The 26,017-nt window shown below is 40.4% G+C and overlaps 1 protein-coding gene across 6 annotated transcripts in view; it reads left to right on the top strand.

The window, feature by feature from the left end:
• The window catches only part of VRK2 (VRK serine/threonine kinase 2), a 47,482-nt gene that overhangs the window by 16,507 nt on the left and 4,958 nt on the right, over positions 1-26,017 (top strand). For all 6 annotated transcript variants that reach the window (XM_075413569.1, XM_075413570.1, XM_075413573.1 and 3 more), the window contains 4 exons: positions 10,314-10,446; positions 20,560-20,680; positions 22,075-22,133; positions 23,926-24,107. In XM_075413569.1, the coding sequence (XP_075269684.1) occupies positions 10,314-10,446; positions 20,560-20,680; positions 22,075-22,133; positions 23,926-24,107 (495 nt within the window). The remainder of the gene's footprint in view (positions 1-10,313; positions 10,447-20,559; positions 20,681-22,074; positions 22,134-23,925; positions 24,108-26,017) is intronic.

Below are 26,017 nucleotides of genomic sequence, written 5' to 3'. Positions count from 1 at the left end.
TCTAGGAGGATCTGTTCCATGATCTTCCCAGGCACAGAGGTGAGGCTGACAGGTCGGTAGTTCCCAGGGTCTTCCTTCCTACCCTTTTTGAAAAGGGGCACGTTTCCCTTTTTCCAGTCACTGGGGACTTCCCCTGACTGCCATGACTTTTCAAATACCACGGAGAGTGGCTCAGCAACTACATCAGCCAGTTCCCTCAGGACTCTGGGATGCATCTCATTGGGTCCTGTGGACTTCTGTACGTTTAGGTTCCTCAGGAGGTCCCGAACCTGGTCTTCAGTTACAGCTGGAGGGATTTTACCCTCCTGGTCTCCTTCATGAAGCTAGCCTTGAATTTGAAATGTTTCGGTGAAATGTTTTGAAACAAATGTCTTGATCCTGTCATATTCTACATGCTCTGACGATGTCTGTTTTCTTCAGTTAATAAAATCTAAGTATGCTTTTTTTCCTTGGGGGAAAAAAAAATCTCTTAGGAGAAAGGACATCTAACTTCACTTAAAAGTAATTAGCTGGCAAGGAAAAATATAATTAGCTGTAAGCAATACTTTTCTTTCAGTTTTTGTATTTCTACTGCAGTGATGAAGAAACAGATCTTTCAAAACAGCTCACTGCCGTGGAGGTTGAACCATTGAACTAGATCTGCTTTTTTTACAAGTTTCAAGTTAAATGGTTGATTCAAATTTAACTTTTCAGCTTTCTAAAACACATACTTCGAAAATTATCATGACGGTTTAAGAGAGCCATGTTTTTAGACAGTGGTAGCGGCCAGTATATAATCACAGTTTATGGTGTTTACCAGCCTACTGAATCCAAAGAAGGTGGCTATTCAGAGGCAAAACGATCTGCGACCTGATCCCATTAACGTAACTCAAATGACATTTTTTGTCTTGGCTATTGTGTATTTTTATGAAAGCAAGATATGCTGCTGTTTTTCACATTGAAATTATTTTGGAAGTGTCTGTTTACAGTTATCATAAAATTTTAAGACATGTGGCTGACTTTGATCAGCCTCTTTTGACTTAGCCAGATTGTGGGGTGATATTCTGGTTTGTTTCTCATGTTGTCTGCATGAAGATTGTGCTACTTGTATTTTGATTTCATGAATAGTTAAGTTTATTGACAGATTAAAAATAAGGTACATGCGAGTTACTGGACAGAGGTTTTAGGTGGAAATACTACTTGTTCTCTTGATTTCTTTTATTTAATAAATATATATTCCAATTTAAGTAGATCCTAGCTCAACACGTACAAGATGTATATTACTGCTGAGGTTTTGCATAGAATTTTGTTTCAGTAAATTTTTTTTAACTGAAATAATTCTGTATAACATTTTGAAAAGTTCACATTCTAATTCAGAAGAGCTAACAGGAAAGAATTTCTAATATTTGCTTGCATTTGTAAGGTGTGAATTAAACTTTCGTTTCTGTATGCTTAAGAAGACTTAGAGCTGTTCAGATATTATTCAGATAAAATTCCCAGTTGTGGGCCACAGGTCTGCTGATTTCACCGAAGCCACGATAACTGTACCATACCAGTTATTTCATTACCAGATTATTTCTAAATGTACATTAAGGTAATGTGTACTACCTCTAGCGTACACAGCAGGGCGGATAATGGGACTGTTTCTGGTCAAATAAAAAATTATTTTCCAGACACAGCTTGCACAATGTCTTGAAATGTGTATGCTTTGTGGCTCGTGGGGCATGAAAAGAAGGAATAATCTCGCCAACATGACAGCTAAACCTTTCAAATTGGCAGATCTACGTGTGCCACTAATTGAATATCCTTCCCTTGGAATTGTTTAGTCTGTGTTGTCTGTCCACATACTTCAACAGATGCTCTTTACCCGGTTTAGGACCAGTACTAGACAATGTTCTCACTCAGATTCAGGTATTCGAAACTGTACATGTGTACTTGCACAGTCGCTTCTTCCTATTCCAAATGGTTCCAGTTCCTATGTAAGACTTCATGTGTTTCCATATTCTGTTTTGGTGAGGAGACATAGATCTCTGTTCAAAAATGCCTATGTACCTTTATACTCAACTTTGCATTGTGTCATTTAGTGGCTGTTCATGTGTACTCTTATGTGCAAATTTGTCACTGACTTCCTGCAATTCCAAAAAAGATCTTTTTTTTATGTTACACTGCTGCTACTCTCACTCCTGTAAATTAATCTGGTAAATTCACACCATGGCAGATAAAAATTTTCGTCCCCTTTTTGAAAGAACGTGTGAAATCCATACTGCTATCTCCTAACTTCTGTGGCAAGGCAGAGAAACAAATAAAGTAGAGGTCCTGTCACTCTGTGACCTCCAAATAATGTTTAGAAGTAGTTAGAAGATCAGAATCAACTGACCTTAGAGAGCAGCTTGCTGCAGATCTATTCAGTAGAAAGGAGCGAGGCCATTCATTGAGTTACAGGTCAAAAGATCAATTCTCTAGTCAATATGTTTCTGAACATGGACCCAGCACAACGACTGACAGAATGGGAGTGATGTACTGAGTGAAGTGCACAGCCCATGAATCTCCGAGAGGCCTGAAAGAAAACTTGGTGTGATCAGACCTATAAATTACAGAACAAGTGAAGCACTTTCTCAGTATCGTAGTGAGTTAAAGATACTTTAATGTGTAGTAGTAACTGTTTGTATGGTAAAGCAGAATAACCATTATTGATATAGACTCTAAATGAGAGATTCGAATCCATTAAACCCATTTAAATTGTAATACTATTAAAAGGGACACACAGTCACCAGACAAGAGCTTAAAATTGGAGTTTTTAATAAATGAAATAAGGTCTGGAAGAATGCCTCTTCAAAACAATTACCTTGTAGTAGTTTCCCTGTCCCCTCCCCCCCCCCCGCCCACCAAATACATGGGCAGACATGCTGCAGTGTTCCACCAGAAGTTGCCTATTTGGATTTTTAAGCTGTAAATTTTAATTGCATTTGTACCTCAGTTCTGATTTTAAAAATTTCTTAGACATGATAGTTATAGAATAAAACTCTCAGACCTGATTATCGTAGGTAGCCCTAACCGAAAAGCAAAAAAGAATAATACAAAAGTATTTCCAAATGTTAACTTTTAAGAGCAGCTTTCAGCGGACCAGCATAGACAATACAGAGGTCATGCATTGATCATTGAAAACGATTCCAACTTTAGGCCATTTTTCATTGTGAGGTGAATTGTGATTCCTGATCTTTAGTCCAGTGTGACAGATTTACTGAAAAAAAGATAAACTGAGGAAAAATGAAAATCTTACAGTCAGATGGCCTGAATTTTCTGTCATCAGTCCTACAATTACACTTAGAACTGCTTACACTGGTTTATTTTCTTTTTTGTAATAATGGGCCAAATATCTTGAGTTCAATTGATTCCAGCATTGGGACTTGCCACTGACAAGTCACAGAAGATTTTTTCCCCTCTCTTTCCTTTGTTTAGCTTGCTTTTCTCCTTCCTTGGCTTCTGTTTCGTGAAAGATGCTGTTTCAATCCCAAACACTGTACGTCAGACTTCCTGTCCCAAGATAGACTTCTGTCTACCTTTAGCCTTTTTGCAGTGTAGTGTCCAGCTGAAGTTCACAGCACTATGGCCATTAGCAACCAATCTGCCTCTTATTAATAGATGTCTACTTAATTATTTACAGAGCATTACATAAACCTGGTAATGGAACCACTGGAAAGAAAATGTACAAAGAAAATTGCTGTATTGTTATCCTTTCAGCGATAAATCTCCTGCAATGTGTACTTCAAGATAAAGAGAATACCATAAGAATCCGAAGTGCCAGCCATGACTTCCCAGATCAGTGCAGTTATATATTGTAACGTATGCAAATTGTAAGAACTTTATATGTTTAGCAGATATTTAGCACTTCACATATGAAGTGCCGTGAGGGATTCATGCACAGAAGGGACAAGAGGGCTGCCAAATTTCAGCTGGTTACTTGTGCACATAAATAATGATTTGTGCCTGTGTGGCTGATTGCTTGACGAAGATGGGCACATTCGTGTTTGCATGAAGTGCTAAGATGTTAGAAATCTGGCTCCTAAAAATCATTAATAACAGTCTATGCTAAGCCCTGCTGAGTCTTGTGCAGGCTGGGATGTGTTTTAAAAAAAAAAAAAAAAAGAGAGAAACTTGGACAAAACCAAAAGGAGTTAAAATAACAAAGTGTGGAGGAAGGAGTGTACAATATAAAACAGCTAAACCCAGCTGTTCTAGGCTTATGTCACTTGCACCTTCATCATCCATGTTACCATGTCTGGTTTCAAGTGATTTGTTTATCTTACTCGGCATATGTTTTGTTCTCTTTTTGTTCTTATTTGTGTTGTTCCTTAAAAAAGCATGCACATGAAAAATATTTATGGTATTGAAACACATACTAACACTGACTTAATTTTTCTCAGTATTGCTTAATACTCACTTCTTTTCCCGCTCCCTATACACTTAAAAAACCCCCAACAGCCTACAAATTTGTTAACTACCCGTACCCACCATGTTCTGAGCAAATTTGGAAGGGCACACTTTGTTACATTATCAAAAAGTGACAACTAGCTATAAAGAACTGTATATCTTTTTAATGATGAAAGGGTTATAATGAGAATTGATGAAATGAAATTAATGGTAGTTTAAAACAATGTAGTCATTCTGATAATAGTTATGGCAAGGTTGTAACAGTGCATTGCTGGTTTTGTACAAGCTGAAAGGGATTGATTTTTGTTGGTGGCTAAGAGGCTTTGCCTTGGAAGGCTACCATCAGTTGGATATTCGTGGGAAAAATCTGCTGTGAAAGTTGTGGGAGTGATAAATGGCTCAGCTAGAAGTAAGCTGAGCAATGACATTCATGACCAACTTCTGGAGCAAACTGTAGTGCAGCCATAGATGTTGCAATTGCATGTGAGTGGCATTAAGAAGTGGTTGCTTCTTGGTTTCTAGATCTTGCCACTATCAGCCAAGGCAGGAATAACCTAAAGCTGCTTCTCACTTTTAGAGGAGTTTTTCAGTACAAATTTAATCTGCTGATACTACTGCTGAAGGTATTTTAAGCAAATATGTTGCTTAAAAATGGATTGAGTGCATAGTTACAGTGATTTATCTGTAGGATAACTAGTAACCTTTTTATATAGTTCAAGTTTGACTATGAAATATTTGTGGCCACTTTCTAGATGCCCTGTTGTTAACATAGTTTGAAGGACCACCAAGGCTGGGCTGCTATATGGGACTGTCTGTCATATTAAGCTAGCGTTACCAGCCCAGACAGAACCAGAGAGCTGGCAGAGATGCTTTTCTTGTATTGTTTTTTCTAAGAGTTAAAATCTCATTTTAATATAAGGCATAACCTGAATTTTTAAAGGTTGAAATCTTCTCTATATTTCTTCTTATTGTATCTGGTCAACTATACATGTCAGAAATCTATAGTGAAGCAAAATCCAAAATGTATCACTTAGTCTTTGAAAAACACACCTTCTAGCCTACTTTCTCCTTCCCAGCCCACAAAGAATGCAGAAGACTTGAAACTTGATATTAGGGTAGTTTAAATTAGTTCTCTCACACTGACTGTGGGCTCAATTAGGTCAGATACCTGAGCATCAGGAATATGCTGGAGAGTGGATGCAGGAGAAAATAGAATTGGTCAACCCAACAAAGTTTGTGCCTTGTCCCAGATTTGCTAAACGTGCCTACGGTCTTTAGTCTTGTATTACAGTTTGTATAGTCTGTCAGGTGAAAAGCATCGTTGGTAATCTTCACAGAATCACAGAATGTTCAGCGTTGGAAGGGACCTCTGTGGGCCATCTAGTCCAACCCCCCTGCCGAAGCAGGGTCACCTACAGCAGGCTGCACAGGACCTTGTCCAGGCGGGTCTTGCATATCTCCAGAGAACGAGACTCCACAACCTCCCTGGGCAGCCTGTTCCAGTGCTCTGTCACCCTCAGAGTGAAGAAGTTCTTCCTCATGTTCAGACGGAACTTCCTGTGCCTCAGTTTGTGCCCGTTGCCCCTTGTCCTGTTGCTGGGCACCACTGAAAAGAGTTTGGCCCCATCCTCCTGACACCCACCCTTGAGATATTTATAGGCATTTGTAAGGTCCCCTCGCAGCCTTCTCTTCTTCAGGCTGAACAAGCCCAGCTCCCTCAGCCTCTCCTCGTAGGAGAGATGCTCCAGTCCCCTCATCATCCTTATAGCCCTCTGCTGGACTCTCTCCAGTAGCTCCTCATCTTTCTTGAACTGGGGAGCCCAGAACTGGACACAGTACTCCAGATGAGGCCTCACTAGGGCAGTGTAGAGGGGAAGGAGAACCTCCCTCGACCTACTGGCTGCACTCCTCTTGATGCATCCCAGGATCCCATTAGCTTTCTTGGCAGCTAGGGCACACTGCTGGCTCATGGTCAACTTGTCATCCACCAGGACACCCAGGTCCCTCTCCACAGAGCTGCTCTCCAGCAGGTCCGCCCCAAGCCTATACTGGTGCATGAGGTTGATCCTCCCCAGGTACAGGACCCTGCATTTGCCTTTGTTGAATCTCATCAGGTTCCTCTCTGCCCAACTCTCCAGCCTGTCCAGGTCTCGCTGAATGGCAGCACAGCCTTCTGGTGTATCCACCACTCCTCCCAGTTTTGTGTCATCAGCAAACTTGCTGAGGGTACACTCCAACTCTTCATCCAGGTCATTGATGAAGAAGTAAACAAGGCTGGGCCCAGTACTGACCCCTGGGGGACACCACTAGTTACCAGCCTCCAACTGGACTCAGCGCCACTGATGACAACCCTCTGAGCTCTGCCATTCTGCCAGTTCTCAATCCACCTCACTGATCACTCATCCAGCCCACACTTCTTGAGCTTCCCTAGGAGGATGTTATGGGAGGTAGCCTGGCTGAAGTCTAGGTAGACAACATCCACTGCTCTCCCCTCATCTACCCAGCCAGTCATGCCATCGTAGAAATCTATTAGATTAGTCAAGTATGATTTCCCCTTGCTGAATCCTTGTTGACTACTGCTGATAACCTCCTTTTCCTCCACTTGCTTGATGATGACCTCCAGAATGAGGTGCTCCACTATCTTTCCCAGGATGGAGGTGAGGCTGACCGGCCTGTAGTTCCCTGCGTCCTCCTTCATGCCCTTTTTGAAGACTGGAGTGACATTGGCCTTTCTCCAGTGCTCGGGCACCTCTCCTGTCCTCCAGGACCTCTCAAAGGTGATGGAGAGTGGCTCAGCAATGACATCCGCCAGCTCCCTCAGCACTCGTGGGTGCATTCCATCGGGGCCCATGGGTTTGTGGGCGTCCAGATTGCCTAAGCGATCCCTCACGCAGTTCTCCTCGACCAAGGGAAAGTCATCTTCTCTGTAGGCTTCTTCTCTTACCTCCGGGGCCTGGGATTCCTGAGGGCCTGCCTTAGCAGTAAAGACTGAGGCAAAGAAGGCATTCAGTAACTCCGCCTTCTCTGCATCCTCCGTCACCAGGACACCCGCCTCATTCAGCAGCGGCCCCACATTGTCCCTAGCCTTCCTTTTGCCGCTGATGTAGTTGAAGAAACCCTTCTTGTTGTTTTTGACATCCCTTGCCAGCTTCAATTCCAGGTGGGCCTTGGCCTTCCTCGTCGCATCCCTGCACGCTCTGACCACATTCCTGTACTCTTCCCAAGTGGCCTGTCCCTCTTTCCACATTCCATGTATATTTCTCTTCCACTTGAGCTGCGCTAGAAGCTCCTTGTTTAACCCTGCAGGTCTCCTGCCTCCTTTGCTCAATTTCTTTCTCATGGGGATGCACCTCTCCTGAGTGTGGAAGAAGTGACGTTTAAAGAGCGACCAGCACTCTTGGACCCCCCTGCCTTCGAGAGCCCTGGCCCACGGGATTCCTCCCAGTAGCTCCTTGAAGAGGCCAAAGTTAGCCCTCCTGAGGTCCAAGATTTTGATCCCGCTTACCACCCTGCTTCCTCCACGCAGGATCCTGAACTCGACCATTTCATGGTCACTGCAGCTGAGTCTGCCTCCAACCTTCACATCCTCCACCAGTCCCTCCTTGTTTATTAAAAGAAGGTCCAGCAGAGCGCCTTTCCTTGTTGGTTCCTCCACCACTTGCATCAGAAAGTTATCATCGATGCTCTGTAGGAACCTCCTGTATTTTGCATGCCTAGCTGTATGGTCTTCCCAGCTGATGTCAGGGTGGTTGAAGTCCCCCATGAGAACCAGGGCCTGTGACTGTGAGGCTGCTTGCAGCTGCCTGTAGAAGGCCTCATCAACTTCCTCCTCCTGGTCAGGTAGCCTGTAGTTCACACCCACAGTAATATCACCAGTATGAGCCTGTCCCTTAATTCTAACCCATAAGCTCTCCACTCGTTCTTCATCTGCCCCCAGGCCAAGCTCAATGCATTCCAGTTGCTCCTTCACATGTAGAGCAACTAATCTTAAAAGCCATCACCCTGCAGGAAGTGAGTGCTGCATCCCAGCTTACACGCTCCAAATAAGCACAGATCCTGCAGCAGAAACAGTAAAACCAAGAGACTAGCCATCCCAGGATCTGAAGCTGCCTGGAGCACAAACAGGAATCAGTAGTTCAACAGAATGTGCTACAAAATAATGCGTTTTCTTGAGGGTTTTTTGTTTACTTGCTTTTCCTCCAATAGGATTGACATAATTAAATTACAAGTGAGTGTCAGAAGAGTTTGTTAGACTTTTATAGCATAAACTATTTTTTAGCTAAAGAGGACGCAAAATTAAGGTTTGAACAAGTTTTTTTTTCTTTTTGTTATAATATGATTTAGTAGAAATGATCTCTATATGCCTTCAGATGGTTTAACTTTTGCCTCAGAAATCACTTCCATTGGCAACATAAGAGCAGTCTGTAGGTTTGTTTTTTTTTTTTTTTTAAATGAAGGTAGCATTCTTGGATATTTATAAAAAAAAAGCAGTTACCGAATGTGAGAACTGGTCAATGTAAGGGGCAAAGGCCAGGTGGGAGTGTGGAAATGACAGAGTGAGAAAATAACCTATGGGATATTGTGGGGTGGACAGATTGTGATTAAATTCCAGCTGCTTTCAACAAGTTATTGCTTGTCAGCTGTGGTGCAGTAGTTGACCATGTGCATGTATGAAGTCCACCCCTGTTGGAGGGTAGAACAGGTTAATCTGAACTTCATAGAGTGGACTTGTGCCCTTAAATTATGAGAGTGGCAGAATTGACATGGATGCGGTGCTGTGTGTAATATGCCTGTAGAGAAATAGAGGCACAGGAGCCAGATGGCGTGTTCAGGTTTGTCTTGACAGGCAGCAGCAGAACGGAAAATAAATTTCAGGTCTCCTGAGCTGTTATACCATAAAAGTGAGCAAGACTAAGTTTGAAGTTAGTTAATACTTTCACGCTTAAGTCCCAAGAATATGTAAGTGCCCCTCGCAGATACATCGTTCAGAACTATGGGGGCTTCCTCCCTCTAGTTATTGAGGTAGCTATGGTGAAGCATCTTGAAAAAAAAAAAAATCGCCTGTGCCGGGATGGAAAGGTATTTGTGGCAGAAAGCGTGAGCTTGCTGCAGTATACACAGTGGGGGCCCAAAGTTTTTTCTCTTACACTGATTTAGCTCCCTGGTTTTGCTTCAGAGTAATTTACAGTGAAGTCTGGCTCTGTGTCTTTTTGAAATTTATTATAAATTTGTGAGTTATTTACTAAAATTTCTTTCTGGGTTGGGTTTGGCCTGGTTTGTTTTGCTTTGGTTTGTCTAATACTTTATGTTTAAATAGTTGTTTCCACTGTGAAGTTACTGAGTGATACTGAAAAAGTTGAGACTATAGTTTGGCTAATGGCCAGCAGCCCTGTGGTCACGGTCCCTGTTAGTGCTGGAGCCCTGTGTCCAGTCCAGCTAGGGGAAGCTGCTGTCTCTTGCTTCTTCTGGCTTTTAGATTTCACTGCTGTTGTGAAATTGTACAGTATAAGCTGATGGAAAATTTGTACAGGGGTACGTATGTGCCTGTTTAAGTAAAGAGAGGAAGGGGTCCCATAAGCAACATGAGGATACATAAAAGGCATATTGCAGTTTATGATGTCTAGATGCCCACCTGGAGAGGAGAGAGCTTAGGAATAAAATAAAAAGACTGAAATTCTGCTTGACTCTGAAATAAGATAAGAATATAGTAGTGGAAAGATTTAAATGGGGAGGGCAGCTGTTATAGCCCCCAGTTGTACATATTTTATCCTAAGGCACCATTTGGTTTAATAAAATTTAGATCTAAGGCTGTCCTTAACCTATCAGTTTCTTAAGACTTAATTATAAAGGTTATACTTTCAAAGGACAAAAGCATTATTCATTTGTCTGTTCATGTCTTCCAGGTTTATCTTGCAGATTATGGACTTTCCTACAGATATTGTCCCAATGGGAACCACAAACAGTATCAGGAAAATCCTAGGAAGGGCCATAATGGAACAATAGAGTTTACCAGCATAGATGCCCACAAGGGAGTAGGTAAGTTTCTTTTTTTTTATTTCAGAGCAGTGATTACAGAATGAGTAATCAGGCTGTGTGAGATGATGTATACAATAGAAGTAGTCTTGGGGATTGCTCAGGGTTGATCAGACCCTTGTGTGGTGACCTCTTCTTGTACCTGGGAATGCTTCTCCAGGGCTGGTGGGGGAAGGGGGGCAGCATGATTAAAACTGAAAAGCTACTGCACGTACGGTACTGGAAGGTGAACAAAGATGCCCTAAGAAGAGCTTGCCATTAAACTATTAGACTTAATTGGTTCATGTTGGGAGTACTGGTTTGTGTTTGCGATACTCCGTAGACGGGCAGAGGCAGTATTTGCTAATGTTACATTGTCAAGGAAAAATGTTTTGACTCTGCACCATCCTTTAGGGAGAGCTGTGTCTGAGTGTCACCATCTGTGTTATGAGAGGATATTTCAAGATGACATTCCTTCTGCAAGGAGAAAAACCTTTTCTGAAGCCATAAAGTGTTAACTTTTCGAAATTTTTTTCCAGTAGCCTTTCATATATCTTACTTACTTAAACTCACTTTGATGGTATTGGAAACACATTTGCAGGTAAATTACATACATAGTCCTTTTATTGGATATTGATTGTACTGCCTTGCATTCCAAGGCAGACTTAATTCAACAATTCCCTAATTAGTTAAAGTCATAACCTATGTCTTGTATTCATTTACCATTAATTAAACCTTAGCTGTTTATTACACTGCAGTCCAAATCCAATAGCAGACCCATAGAGCCATGGAAAAGGGAATAGGAGGTCAATATAGAAAATATATGGTGCAAAGTCCCACTGATGGCTGCATTGTTCACAATCAATATGGTCAATGCAACACAACTTTCTTAGTTGCTTTGTCAGCAAGACAAAAAGTCAATTCTAATGTTATGCTAGTGAAAAAAATGGTGATTATTGAAAAACTTTGACTCTTGCTGTGAAACAGTTTCTGTTAACTTTTCTTTCCCCTATTCCTCCCACCTCACCCCCAAGATCTTCTAAAACAAAAAGAATGGTTTTCTGCTGCCAGCTTTGCTAGGATCATAGTGTCACAAGCAATAACTAGAAATTTGTGCTTGTTAATAACTGCTGAACTGTTACCTTAAACTAATACTTTCTAATGAGTTTTAGTTGGCACAAACAACTGTATATTATTGCTTTTTCTATTAAAAGGACCATTGACCATGTAATGTAGAGGGTCTTGATAATTTGCCGGTGCTGTTAAAGCCTGCAATCGTTTAACTCTGGTCATTAGGAAAAATGAAATAAGACTGTCAAGTATTTGCTGCTAAAACAATTGCACAGTTTCACCTGCTGAAAAATATTTTGTGGTTAAGAGGGCATCCGTTTCAGACTCTTCTAGCCCTCCCAAGCATACAGTGCATTTTCTGGAGACCTGGCTCTGGCTGTTTTACGTGGCAGTGTGTGCGATGTGGCTGCATACTAGTATTTGGTGTGGATGCTGTTTGGAGAACAGGTGTAACCTGGAGGATTTGGGATTTGGCAGTTGAGTAGTTATAGCAGCTGGGTTGTCTAGTGGAAAGGTGTCTGTTGATGGGTATGTGATCACAGGACAGATAATTCATTTTATTTGAAAGAGTAGGGAATTTTACAGACTTGGGTGGCAAAAGGTGTGCACATGTATGTATGAGTGAAGTAGTTGTCTTCTGCAATCTGTGGGTTAGATTACCCCCTCAAGTGACTAAACCATGATGGAATTGGTGAAAAGTGGAGGACTCCAGAAACAAAAATACTCAGAAAGATAGCTTGAGGGAGCTTACCCCTATCTTACACTTGAAAATTTTTTGCTTGTTAATAGCTGCAAACAGAAGATCTGCAGATTTTTCTGATGGTGTTGCCAAAAAAGTCTGCAGAATGTGATGTGGGATCTGGTATATTGCAGAGAATCCAAACTATTCATGCTGAATGCCTCGGCTCTGACCTTACAACAGCCTGCATCCATTAAGGTCGGATTACCAGACTTTCCCATTTGCTGCAGGTCTCAACATCCCAGTGAAAATATGCATCTACACCGACTTCTGTTTGAGATTGCTCAGGTCCAGATGGCAGAACACAGTGACTGGTTTCCCTCATCTCATGTCTTATCATGAGGAATTGCAGAGATGTTTCAGGATACTAAAAGGCTTCCAACAACTGGGGCAAAGGACTTCTTGACTCAAAGATCTCCTGTACTCCTGACTTGTGATTGAGTCTCAGTGCAGTCTCTTGAACCAAGTGAGATGGGCTGCTCTTCAGAAAGGTGTTTAAAGACTGCTTCACTGTTGGCAAATTAAAGCTGCATAGACAGCCTTCATTCTTTATTCAGTTGGCTGTTACCATGTTTTTCAGAGTGGAGTATTATTTTATTTCAGTGCTCTTGGAATATAGTTCTGATTTTTAAATGTTATTATGTATAAAAAAGATCCTTTGCAGAGGGCATTTCCGAATGTACGTAGCAGCATAAATATCTCAAACCTCAAAAACCCTGAATAGTACCAGTCGCTGTATTGATCTAGACAAATGAGAACATTTTGACTTGCTCATAAAGTAGCTACCTGAACGTATTCAGTGATTCAAGGTGCATGCTGAAACTTAAAACAAAATTCTGAATTTGTTACTTTCGAAAGTGCCTCTTGGCAATGCTTGAAGCTGATAACCTCCTTGCAAAAACATAATCAAATGCAACCACTTCCTGCTAATTTAAATTCACACTGGTGTTTCCCTAGCTGAATCGAGAGTTTAACCCAGCTGCCCTCCATTTTATTCCCCAAGCTTGCCATGGAGTTCGTGAAGTGTAGAGGTTGTGCTGTCCACTGAGATCCTGAAAGTTTCCTACCAGCGGCCACTGCATGGTAACTCTTATGGGTGGTAGAATTAGTCCGTACTCTTCTGACAGCTCTGGTAAGGGCAGAGTTGGATGTGCTGTTCCTGTGGCAGCTGATGGCGAATCACTGCCTTCAAACAAGTTACTTTGGTGTGTGACAGTGTACACTGATGGTGCTGGTGGCTTTGACTTCATATTGGAACTGAGGAGGAATTCCTTCTGAGCTGGGAAAAGCTGGGAGCAGCTGCCCCTGCCTCGTGTCTTGGTTCTTCATGCTGGTTTTGTCTTCAGTTTTGCACGGCTCACCTGTGCTCCATCCAGCATGTGTGGGCCCCACAGGCTGGCTGCTCTGTGCTGCAGTGCTGCTTTGTGGCTTCCAAACTTGTTGGGTGTTTGCAAATATTCATTGCAACCTTAGTTTCATACCCTATCTATGATGAAAGTTCACTTTGAACCAAGTTAGGGCCTGAGGTGGGTTTTCCCACAGGATCTGACCCACATCATCAGCACTGCTGTATTTGGTGGCTGAATCTTATTGCAACCAGCAAGTGGGGTTTTAAAATTTAAAACCTTTTTATTTTGATGCAGATTTCATATGGCACAACTGCATTGTTAGTTGTAGCGTGGTATTTGACCGTATTCATTGTACTCATTTTTAAAGACCATACTGTATAAACACTATGACCTTTTTGTTTGTTGATTGATAATTAAAGAGAATTATATCTGCACCCAGTGTACATTTAAAAAACTGTTACATAGTGTTAAAAAGTAATATTTGGATCAATGCCTCCTATGGATTTTTGTAGATTTTCTACTCACTGAGGCATGCAGTCAATACCTAATTTCTCTGGAGATGTACTGCGCTTAACATATTGAGTTTTTTTAAAATACTCCAGTCCTGAGCATGGAGTGCGTAAGACCAGTTTTAATTTGCTATCATTGATGAAAATAAGAGTATGCACTATCTATGTTGAATTCTCTGCAGCATGTATTTGTGTTTGCCAGAGATTTCAACATGACTCTCCTCTTCCTTTTAACAACGTTTCACAGTAACTGTTAGCAGCTTTGCCATCTCTAGCGTTCAGTAGAGGACCTACCGAAATCCTTGCAGAACTTGTAGATACATCTGGAATAGTAAAAGCTGCTTAAGACAGTAATGGTGACTTTTGACAAGCTGAAGGATAAGTAGAATGTCTGATGACATTTGCCTCAATTAGGCCCACTTGTAACTTTTTTGTAGCTGGTGAATATGATCTGTCTGAGCTAATTTCATGCAGCAGAAGTATGTTTATTTTGATCTCCTGTGTTGAGGAAGGCAATTGAAGCTATATTTCATGCCATATTTTAACCAGTTCTTTGTGCCTCGCACATTGGGTTATTGCAACATGCGCTCCTTGAGGTCCGTCTGAATGCTTGCACACTGTGTTTGTACAGGGCGATGCAGGCATTGGACTGATAGTAGAGAAAACTCTGCAGTTCTTGTTCCTATTTTCCCCTCTGGTCTGACTGAACTGTTGCTGTTTGATATTAAAAACATAGCTCAATACTTGTCCATTTTTCCTTTTCTTTTACATGCGGGGCTTGACTAGAATATATGCAGGGTTCATTTTGTGAGGAAGGATGTGTGAGAATATAAATGCCTATGCCTGGAAGCATGCTTTTTCTGAGTCTGCATGGCTTCCAGAGAACAGAGCTTTAAATGGCTCTGGATCAAGAGGTTTATTTGGCGTCTGTCCATGTATGGTTAGGATTCAGAGGGAGCCTGCTGGATTTTTTTTGTTGGTCAAATGAATTACTGATTTGCTGCAGTTTGGTATGTGTTTCCCAAAGACTGTGTGCAGGACAAACTGTAAATCCTGAAAATAAAAGGAAAATATAACTGGCCTGGTGAAAAATGGGTGGAACTTTGCAGTATGAAATAAATAAAAAGATGTTTTAGTTTCTGAGTGTTGGATTAGAAATGTGTGCCCAGCAGAAGAGGGAGCAGGAGGTTGTTGTAAGTGAAAGAAGAGTCAGGCTTTAGCAAGGAGAAGATTGAATAGGTTCATATAAGCACCTCTGTAAACTTATTCTGTCCTGCCAAGAATGTCCAAAAGCAGCAAAAACAAGACGATGAGCATCACAACTTTCTAGCACAACTGATGAGTGTGGCTAAGAATTTGCTGTGTAATTTTGGCGCTCGTTTTCTACACAAGGAATTCAAAAGGTAGTGAATCTCACAGCTGCCTGTCAGCCCCTTACCTTTGTGAGGTACATTCTTCTTACTGCAAGCTTGGAACGTTTTGCTTCTGACGAGGTATCTGCACCTCTTGCCACCACCACTTTATCTCTGACCCAGATCTTGTGGTGAAGTTCCCTTGCATCCTGCAGCCTTCCCACTTTCATAAACTTCTCCCCACCAAATCAGGACCCTAGCCCTCTTCCTTTCAGCACATCCCATTCCACCAGTCCTGATGATTATTCACTCTCTGTCTGTGTTTAGAGGAGAATCCTGCTGCTGATTGCACTCTTCTATTATGGATGCAGCAGAGCAAGTGCGAAAATGAGGAGGCTCTGCAGTCAGATTCTGATGGTCAGTGGATATGTGTAACTGCTTGTTTGGAGGTTGCTGTGCACATGTCTGCACATTCGGCTGTTGTGATTGTGCAGGACAGCTCTGCTGTTTTGAAGAGGTTTGAGGATCACAGTTAGAGAACTTCTGGGCTGCAGGACCTGCTGGCCCACAGTGTGCTCATAAGCTTGGCCATAGCAGGACAGTGGCAGTAGTGTTGCTGCTTTTGTGGGTCTGAAGCAAGTTATCCTGCTACTGTGCTGGGCCTGCATCCCATGCCTGACAGGACAGCACTGATGTGCGGGCTGGTTGTCACCTGTAATGCTGACTATGGGAGGACGTGAGCCCTCAGGACTGTGAGGCTGATATTGTCAGCACGGCACCTCTGTGATCACCCAAGGCGAGGTCGGTACTGGGGAGACACGGTTGTATCTTCCCTGCAAACAGCTGCGGGACCTCCTGCCAGCTCTGCAGTATGTTCCGTGCCGATCAGCCGTATGGCCAGTTGCCTGTATAGCTGTAGGATTCGAGTTTAGGAGAGAGACCATAGTTGGCACAGGAAAAGTTGCTTATTGCCATGTCCCAGACTGAGTTCTCTGGAAGAGGAGTAGTCCAGTTGCGGTCACACTGTGTTTGCACTGGATTTTTCTTTCCAGCATTCTGTGGTGGTGGTTGTTGTCATGAGTACTTCAGCAATGTGCCAAGCTAACAGTGCAGAACTGTACGTGAGGGGAGAAGAGACTGTTTCTGGCCCCTGCTGGAGACTGGGTAAGTCTGTACAGCTTGGCCTCCTGGCCCCTGCTGGCAGTTGCCCTGCCAGAGACTGGGTAAGTCTGTACAGCTTGCCTCCAAGCATTAAAATTTATCATAAATTTCACTATTTATCTAACCTTTTCCCTGTAGCCACCAACTCTGTTCTGTTAGTCACTATCCTGCTGCAGTGAACTCCTCTAGACTGACCGATACCTTGGGGAAGCAATACTTCATTGTTAGCTTTTTTTTTTTGGTCTTTTCCTTTGTCTGGCCTCTAACAGGCACTGATTTTTGACAAATCTTGTATTTATCTGTTTTTTTATCATCTCAACCTTGAGTTAAGAAATTATATCACTTTTAGTTCCTTTATTAAAATGTTGTAATGATACATTTTTAACATAACTATAATTCTCCATGGTCATGTTAACACTCCTTTCCTTTATGGGCTTTTGGATTAATGGATATGGTATGAGTTATATTTGTTTGTGAATTAACGTGACTTTGTAGGATGTAATGCCAGTGAGAATTGGAGGTTCCACTGCATCTAGATGCAATATGAGCAACTAGAATGATCCTTTTTATGAAAAGCTTCCAATCTAAAGAAACATTAACGGTGAAATTATAATGTAACAGTGCTAATTAAAAATAATAGAAGAACATTTTGTCTGTCACTCATTAGCTTCCTAGATCTTTACAAAAGGCTTGACAAAGTTGGTTTGATAAGGGCCATAGAGGAAAACTCCCATTTTCACGTGGGTTTCAGATGAGTTCTTGGGGGCAGTGTAGTTTTGAGAGCATATTGTGGCTGATGTGATATCATTTATGATCTATTTTCAAACAGTAACCTGAATATAAATTGGGGCTCAGACAGCTGCCAGATCCAGTATGCAGACATGTTTAGTATATTTTCTTCTCAGGGTGAGTTGCTTCAGTTCTGTTATTCTGAGTTATTGTTGAACCCTGTGCCTGCATGTTGAATATATGTTTGTGGTGTACATAAAACTTGTTGTGGCCTGACTCTGATTTCATTGACATGGTTGTTAATTCACTAACTTGAGTGGAGTTGTTCCTGATTTATTTTGGCAGGAGTAAGGACAGAATCAGGCCTTAAATTTTCAGATTAAAAAATTAAACTATAAAAATATTGTGAAATGAAACATCACCAACATGTTACCATTAAATAGTATTTCATAAGAGACTAAAATAATAATAAAGAAATTCCTGGTTAATAGAAAAACAGAAATCAAATACCTGGTAAAAAAGAAAGAAAACAAACCCAACAAGTTTTTAGTCTACAGAGAAGTAAGAGAATTTGATTTAAATAAGTACTATTTTGCATATGTACTTTTGTAACAGTGACAAACAGAATCGTTTTATTTTTGCATGGGTATTGCATTTATAAATGAAGCCAGATTGACTTCTCTCAGCTGATGTTTATCAAGAATTCTGGTAATCTGCAAGATTCTTGTATTAGCAGATTTATTTTTGCAAGTAAACATACAGTTGAAATTTATGTATCAGTGCTTTATTTGGGGTGAAAATTTAATTACCCCATTGTTCATAGATAGTATTAATTCATTAAAGACTAGTTAGTTTAATACTTTTTTATAAGGATCTAAATGATATAAAAAGTTGAAGAAGTTAGCATCTCTAATACCGAGCTGACAAAGGAGCAGAGGGAAGGAATGAACTAGTAGAGTCAAATAATCAAACGCTGACATTTTGATGTGAATCTATGAAAACCACATGTAAATGTCTCTATGTAGTAACACTTGCAGTGACCTGGGAGATAAAGTGATACGGGAGTTTACCCTCTCCCCGTAAAACATTTCCCTTTTATTTTTTACTGATGTATGGCTTAGTTATACGCACACCCCCCCCCCCCCCCCAACCCCCGCCCCAACTCCCCTGCTGACTGCTGTGGCTTTAGGAAGGTACTAGTTGAGTCTTACTTGCACTCGTCTCCCCATTTGTGATGCCTTTGCCCTTAGTGTCAGTCAGGAAATGGCTGTAAGATCTGCATGTGAATGAGAAGGTAATGAGTCATGGCCAAACTGTTAACTGTGAAGTAAACTTTACTCTCTGGGGACTGTTTTGTCAGAAAACGAGTTATCTTAGGTTAGCTTCTGAAATCTGTTTGGCTTAGCATTATTTACAGATTCATATCAATTAGTCCTTTAGTGGAAAAAAGTGGTCCATTGTAATTTTGACTATTTTTCTCAAAAAGCCACTTTCTGTAGCCCATCTGAGACACACAGGTATCAGAAAAGTGTTGTGTGAAAATTAGAGGATCTGTAATCAAAAATTCTGGTTTATATGGTTATAATCTGGAATTGCCATAATGGAAAAGGGAGTTGTGAACACATGTGTATGAATGGAATTGTTCCACGGTTAACAGGAGATTTATGGCTGAAGAAATCACTACAGAACAGCAAGTGGTAGAGATTCTGTTTTTATTTTAATATGAGAGCCAAGTCTTGCGTTAGGATGTTGCTGAATCTAGTGCAGAAAATAGACGACACCCAAGGGATAGTATGGTGTTCTGTTAGATTGAAGGGCCTTTAATAATCCTGTAGTCTAATAGCAGTTAAGATAGAGAATGTATGAGAACTAATCTTCTGCTTTTACAATAATGTGTGTATGGTAACAAGAAACAGTTATGATGTGTTGGCACTGTGGCTTTTAGTAGATGACTTTTTAAATTAAAAGATAAGTTTGCTGAGTGACTTTCTGGAATTTATTTAATGAAGGCCCATAAAATATGATATCTGTTTACAGCTGGATTAACAGCACTATGCTCAACTACTGGTCTTTACGCTAGACAAAAAGCACCAAACAAACCTGAAATCTTCTTTCCTTCCTTAGAAGTGCAAATTCATTTTGGAAAAGCATAAATTTAACTTCTGCATCTGTCTGTCTTTAATCATGATTACCAGTTTCTGGTTTTGCAGATTCCATGTGGTCTTGACTGGCAAACTGTAGCCTGCAAGTCAAATGTGTACAAAGAAATACTGCAGCAAGCCTGCTTGTTCAGTTTTTTCAAGTTTGGTTTCCTTGGAATAGCAGCAAGCAATAGCAAATCTATTAGTATTGCACTTTTTTTTTTTCCTCTTTCTCTTTGAAAAGTCAATCCATAGATTAACTTAAGTTACTGTTTTTCTGCATAGAAGATGTTTGAGGATGGGGTTAATTTTTGATTGAATTGTATCTACTGTATTTGTATTCTGTAGTTAGTGTATCTGGGGTGTGCAGAGTGAGAGCAAGTTGTTTCTGAAATAACTTTCTGAATTTCTGAAATTCCTTTTTGGAAGCGGTATTGGTAAGTTTACATAGGATTTGCTAAACAGCAAGTGTATTTTAGCCTGTGCTTACGACTCTCGAAACAAACAGTTCATGATACTTGTAAGCAGACAACTTTGGTGTGTAAATGTACACTAGATGGCAGTTTTGTCATATCTTCCAAGTTCACATACCTCTGTACGAGAACAGGAAAGGCCATCAGTGTTTAGTCTGCACTCACAGGGTCCCGGCATGACCAGTGTGGACCCCATGGACTTCCTGGAACATGTGTTAGCAATTTAGCAGCAGACATTTATTTCTTTGTTTTACTGCTTGGCTCTCTGAGAAAGTGTTGGTACTCAGTTACGGGCTGTCTGGATCATGTCAGAGGCCATGGGGATCAAGTCCATGTGACAGGCCAGACTGAGGAAGGATGGAGTTGGAGGAGGAAACTGACCCTTACTTCAACAGTAACAAGTCACTGCCTGTCTGTGGACTGTGGCCAAATGCTGGGGTGTTTTAGGTCTAATACAGCTGAATAAACAAAACACTTTGCCCGTTTGGCTTTTTCATATTTCATCGATAGTAGTTCAATCAAAGTATTTTCTGTTTCCTAAGAAGAGTTTCTTATTCTTTTCCCCCCCCCCCTCCCCTCTCTCTTCCCCCCCCCTCACCTCCCCACTTTTTAGCCCCATCCAGACGAGGTGACCTTGAAATCCTTGGCTACTGCATGCTGCAATGGTTATGTGGGAAGCTGCCCTGGGAACAGAACCTGAAGGACCCTGTAGCTGTCCAGACAGCAAAAACAAAGTAAAAATAGAAAACATACACATGCACACACGCATACCACCCTAGAACTCTGTAATCTCCTCAGTGCTTAACAAAACAGGTCTGAGAAAGACAGCGTTAAATCCTGTAGAATAGCACCTTACGAGAAAGTTAAACGAATTTTCCTTACTTGAGAGATGTTAGAAGCAGTTAAAAATGTGAACTCTATGTGCATGTATATACACCATCTTCCACATGTTTGTGTATGTACTGCTGTAGAGAGGTGATAAATTCAAATGCATAGTACACAGTCATTTTGTCTGCTGTGTTTTTTTTTTTTAATACTCTTTTTAAAGAACACATTTGTGAATGAGTGCAGGCCTTACTGCATATACAGAAAATTCATGTGTGTTTCTGTCAAATTTCATGGGTGCTTTGTAGAGACTGTAGTACAAACATCTCTTGGAAGTTTTTCCATATGTGCATTCAATTTATTGTACTTTCTATATGATACTATTTTTCAGTGTTTTTACATAGGTTTATAATGTTATATAAGCCTACTTACAAACAATTTGCCGTTACTAAGAGTTAAATACCAAAATACTAAAGAACTTGATTAAAATCTTTTCTTTTTCCCAGCACGACTCATTTAGAGTTTACTAAAGCAACAGAGTGTATTAGTGTTTTATTTCTCTGCTTTTGCAGTTGGGACTTGAGAGAGTTAACTGCATATGTGCTACAGTGTAACCTGTAGAAGGCTATACAGAGGAGTAGTTACCCATAAATGTAACATCACAATTGGAGAAGGCAGCAAACTTTTAAGTAGGGCAAGTCACAACAGCGGTACACAATGGGGATAGCTGATCCACAGAAATCAATCTGCAAATTCAGTGTGGCATTGGCTCTCAACAGAGAAAAAGGTTAGCCTGCAGACTGTGGATAATACAGGTTGCATCTGTAAATGTTGACATCGTATGTTATGTTTAATATTTCTCCTTTTGAAGTTGTGATCATTACACAACCCCCTGCAAGGTAACTTATACAATTCAATGTTAAATCAGTTTAATCAATCAAGCTGCTTCACTAATTCTTCCCTTGCTGTTAACCCTTAGATTGCTGGCATTTTCAGGATGCCAAGCAAACAGATGCTTGGAGGAAGACGCATGGAACATGATACAGATCCCATTTATCCAAAATAAGCTATTAGTCTAATGAATTACGTTCTTGGTATTAGGTCTTGCTGAAATCAGCAGTCTCCAAAGAGTTAAAAATCTAGCTGGTAAGAGGAGATTTTGTTTTAAAAGCAGTAGTGAATCATTAGCTGTCCTGGAGGTCCACTCCCTTTGGAATTGAGACTTGCTGTCTTCCTACATCCCAAATGAAGTATCACCTGCTCCAAAATGACATTAAATTGTTGCACTCTCATGTTGTTTCAGACTTATGGATGAGCTCCCAGATTCAGTGATGGAATGGGATTCTTCTGGAAGCAGCTGTAGTAAGTGTGTTTGTACTATTCACCATATAGCTCTTTAGTCTGTTACAAAAAATACTTGAATGTTTTAGTCTGTTTGGGAGAAGCAGTACAAAAGTAAAAGTAACACAAATTTAACGAAGTCTTCAATTTAAAATCTTAAATATAATTGCTAAGTTTTGCACCTTAAGGTAGATGCCTTCACCAGGCCTGAGTCCGTGCAGAATTACCGGGCTCTGGTCTTAGGGCAAACTATAGGGTGCAAGCAGAAGTCATCTTTGAATCAAGCCCTTGAAATTAAGCATGTGTGAACCACTCTTGTACATCCCTATCCAGCAGAATTCAGCTTGCAGTATCTGTGTTTGGCTGATAACACGGTAGTTATGTCATACTCATTGTTAGACTATATGTCATGCTCATTAATTCAGGGTGCAGTTTAATTGAACTAATATTTCTGACTTCAGTGGAACTGTATCAGGCCCTTCATGTACAAGCTTATTGTATTTTAAACATTTTTAGCTCAAAGGTTTGTTTACTGCAAGGAGAGAAAGTAAATTTCTGGGTGCTATTGAATGCCGGTCACTCTGCAATAAATGATTGTCAGTGCTTACTGATACAGGATGCTTAATGCTTTTATTGCAGGAACTCTTTCTTTCTGCTGTTTTCCTGCATTATCCCATAAACAAGTACTAAGTAGATGATATAGATACTGAGGGCTAAATTTTCAACCACTGTGTGTGGCAATACAAAAATCTTGATCAGTCTCATCTGTGTTGTATGCCATAGAGTGACATAAGGGATCTTAGCCATATGTAATCCAGGGTGTTAGAAAGCAGCGACTGTCTTAGAAACAGAATTAGCTTTTAGTATGGCAATAGCAAGCAACTGTCTACAAAAGGTTTATTCCTTAGTATTCAGAGTTTGAAAAAGCAAATGAATGGACGTTTTGTATTGTCATATATTTCTTCCTTCACTGAAATACAAAAGTAACCCAGGGAAAATGCCAAACTTCCTTCAAAGGTCAGTGTCTATTTTTGATTTATTCACTTTTCTGTATTTGAATTATTGGAATGCATCATATATTACATAAAATATATTCACGATGTGTATCCATATTTAGTAAATCTGTACTTCTGGGATTTTACCAGATGCTAATATCTGGTCTAGTACTCCAGTTTTAGAATACACTTGGGTCTTCAGCTGAAAGAAAAGCTTGATTCCCCCCCTATATGTTTTTTCTAATGGCGTTATTTCTGCTCATTCAGTAGTTTCCCTGTTTCTAGAACCACTCGCTAATGATAGCAACATAATGCTGCTGTTAGACTGTTTTAGGGGTGTAATCTCAAAAACAATACTTGTCCAAGTGTTAGAAGTAGAAAAAAAAAATTGCTGTTTTCCAAAGCATTCGAAGTATAATATCCATGCACGTTAAAATAGTGTTGTTGAGAGTAGTTAATATTTAAAGGGGTATTATGCTCTATCAAATATAAAATACTTCTGTTTTATGCAGAGCTATCAATAATTGTTGATGAATTGTTGTGATTAATTTTTCTTTGATAGCTTTCAGTACTATATGAATTAGTGAAAGTGCACAAAACATAGAACTTAAGGGTTAGCTTGTTTATCCAAGTCTACCTTTTCCTTTTCTCATCTCAAAAATACAATATATTGTCAGTTCTGTGTTTTGAGTATATCTTCAGTTGAAACTGTGTCATCTTGTTTGGCAGTGTAGGATTTGCATCCATTTTGGAATTGAACGCTTTCTGAAGTTCCAGGTCTACACCAAGTGAAATTTACATTAAAATATGCTCTACAGGTGAATTATCCAAGTTTTTGGCATGCGTTTATGGCTTAGCTTATGCTGAGAAGCCAAAGTATCAAGTGCTCAAGAAAATCCTACTGGATGGACTAGAGTCAAGTGGAACTCGCTATGATGGCCCTCTGGAATTTTCTGCTGCAGCATGCACGCGAAATCACTGTGCTGCAAAAGTGTCAAAAGTAAGAAAATCCTGGAACTGTCTAATTTGTGACATCTCCTGCTTGATTGTTGCCTTTTCTCCTGTAGGAGAGGAAATAGTTTAAGATCTTAAAATGTGACTGACACAGCAGTTCTTTTGCCTTAAATACACCATGTTTGTTAATTCCTGTTTCCCCTGGCTTTGCTAAAAAGTGCGATGTCAGCCCTTGAGGAGGAAGAACTGTCATGAGTCCTTTTGACCTACAGCCTCTCGCTTCAAAGCTGTAGGTCTGTGGAGAATGATTTACTTTCAGGATAATGGGGAAGTCAAGGACTTTGTTCATCAACACCTTGAAGACAAGCCTGAATGCCAGGTTTTTCCTTCGTTCCAGATTAAGAAAGCAAAGCTACCTTTATTACTGAAAGCATTTAATTCATTTTCTTGCTTTCAAACTGTTCTTTGTCATTTGCCTTTATATTCCTGTAGCTACTAATGTGGAGGAGGCATTATTCCGGAATTTAACTGTGTTATTGGTATGCAGTGCTACGTGATGCACTAACACAAAATGTTAAAACTGACAGCTATCATGTTATATTTTCCTTTTGTACTTTTAAGTCTGAAACTATACAGTTAATAAAACCATGTTTTAATAAGTGGAGACAGAGGTAATTAGCAGTCTTACTGGACTTGCTGTGAAATGTCAGTCCCATCATACCTCTGCCTCGAAACTCCCCGTGTGCAAAAGCCCTGTTTCTGTCTGATGTGTGTGCAATAAAGCAGGGTCAGGGTACCATTCATTTTTAATATTTCTGGTGAACTTTGGACCATCACGAGTGTACATGAGCCAAGAATGCAGGATGCAAACTAATGTGACTGATAGGCTGCTAGATGAATGGTGATTCAAGTATCAGTGCACAGATGGTTCTGATTTGCTGAGTTTTGTAGCTGCAGCAACTGAAGACATAAAATATCCTTCTAGTCATAAATTAGCTCTTTGGAAGCAAAACCTTGGCACCAGAGCTTTACAACCTTCAATTAGTAGGGAAAGAAGTATTTGAATGACTGTGGTATTGACATCTGTAGGCCTGCATAGTAATCATTCCTAATAGAAGAGAATATCTGTTTGAGGGGGTTTTGCATGGCTAATTAACCACCAGTGAGAATATGTAATTTTTTCATGATCTCCTGATTGTCACCTTTCTCTCATGATACAATTATGTTTTATTGTAGCAAGTGCCTCACAAACCAATTGTCAGCACTATTTACGTATTATGGAAGGCAGGACAAAAGTTCATGTTTAATAAAAAGGCACTGGATTTTGATCTTGGTAATTACAAATACTTATTTTAGCAATTTTATTGACTTTTCTGTTTTTATCACTTTATTCTTTTAACAAAATCAAAAGCTATTTCAGCAACAGTATTTCTCTTCCTGTGATGGTGACCACTTTGTCCTCACTAATTTGAGAACCTGCTTTTTTTTTGAGTTTGTACTATTTTCTGAACTGAATTGAAATATCAGGTAGCTGTTCACTGATCTCCAGCTGATCATGTTGGGTCTCTGGTTCACAAGAGTCTTTGATTTCTTGGAGTCAGATACTAAGTAGTAAATCTATTTTCTTCTTATTGCCTGGCCTAAGACTTCACAGTATACTGGAATAAAAGATGATCCTGAATGTCTAGGCTGTAAAAGCTGCTGTGGCACTTGCTGTTTGCAAGTGCACAACCCCACTGAAAAATCCGAGAATGAGGAGTGTTAGTTCTTGCCACTCTTGTGCTGGAAGACTAAGCCAAATTGGTTTTGATAGCCAAGAACAAGATCAGAGAGGGAGTGTGTCTGCATATTACTAAATCTTGGCACTTTTTCAGTGAAATTTTTAGTGTTAAATGTCTTGCTTCATGGAACAGTAAGAACGCTAGCACTGCACCAGTGATCACCGATTTTTCACTT

This window comes from Opisthocomus hoazin, chromosome 2 (assembly GCF_030867145.1).
Source record: "Opisthocomus hoazin isolate bOpiHoa1 chromosome 2, bOpiHoa1.hap1, whole genome shotgun sequence".
Lineage (NCBI taxonomy): Eukaryota > Metazoa > Chordata > Aves > Opisthocomiformes > Opisthocomidae > Opisthocomus > Opisthocomus hoazin.
Note: the sequence above shows the minus strand (reverse complement) of the source record. Positions and strands in the feature narration are given on the sequence as shown.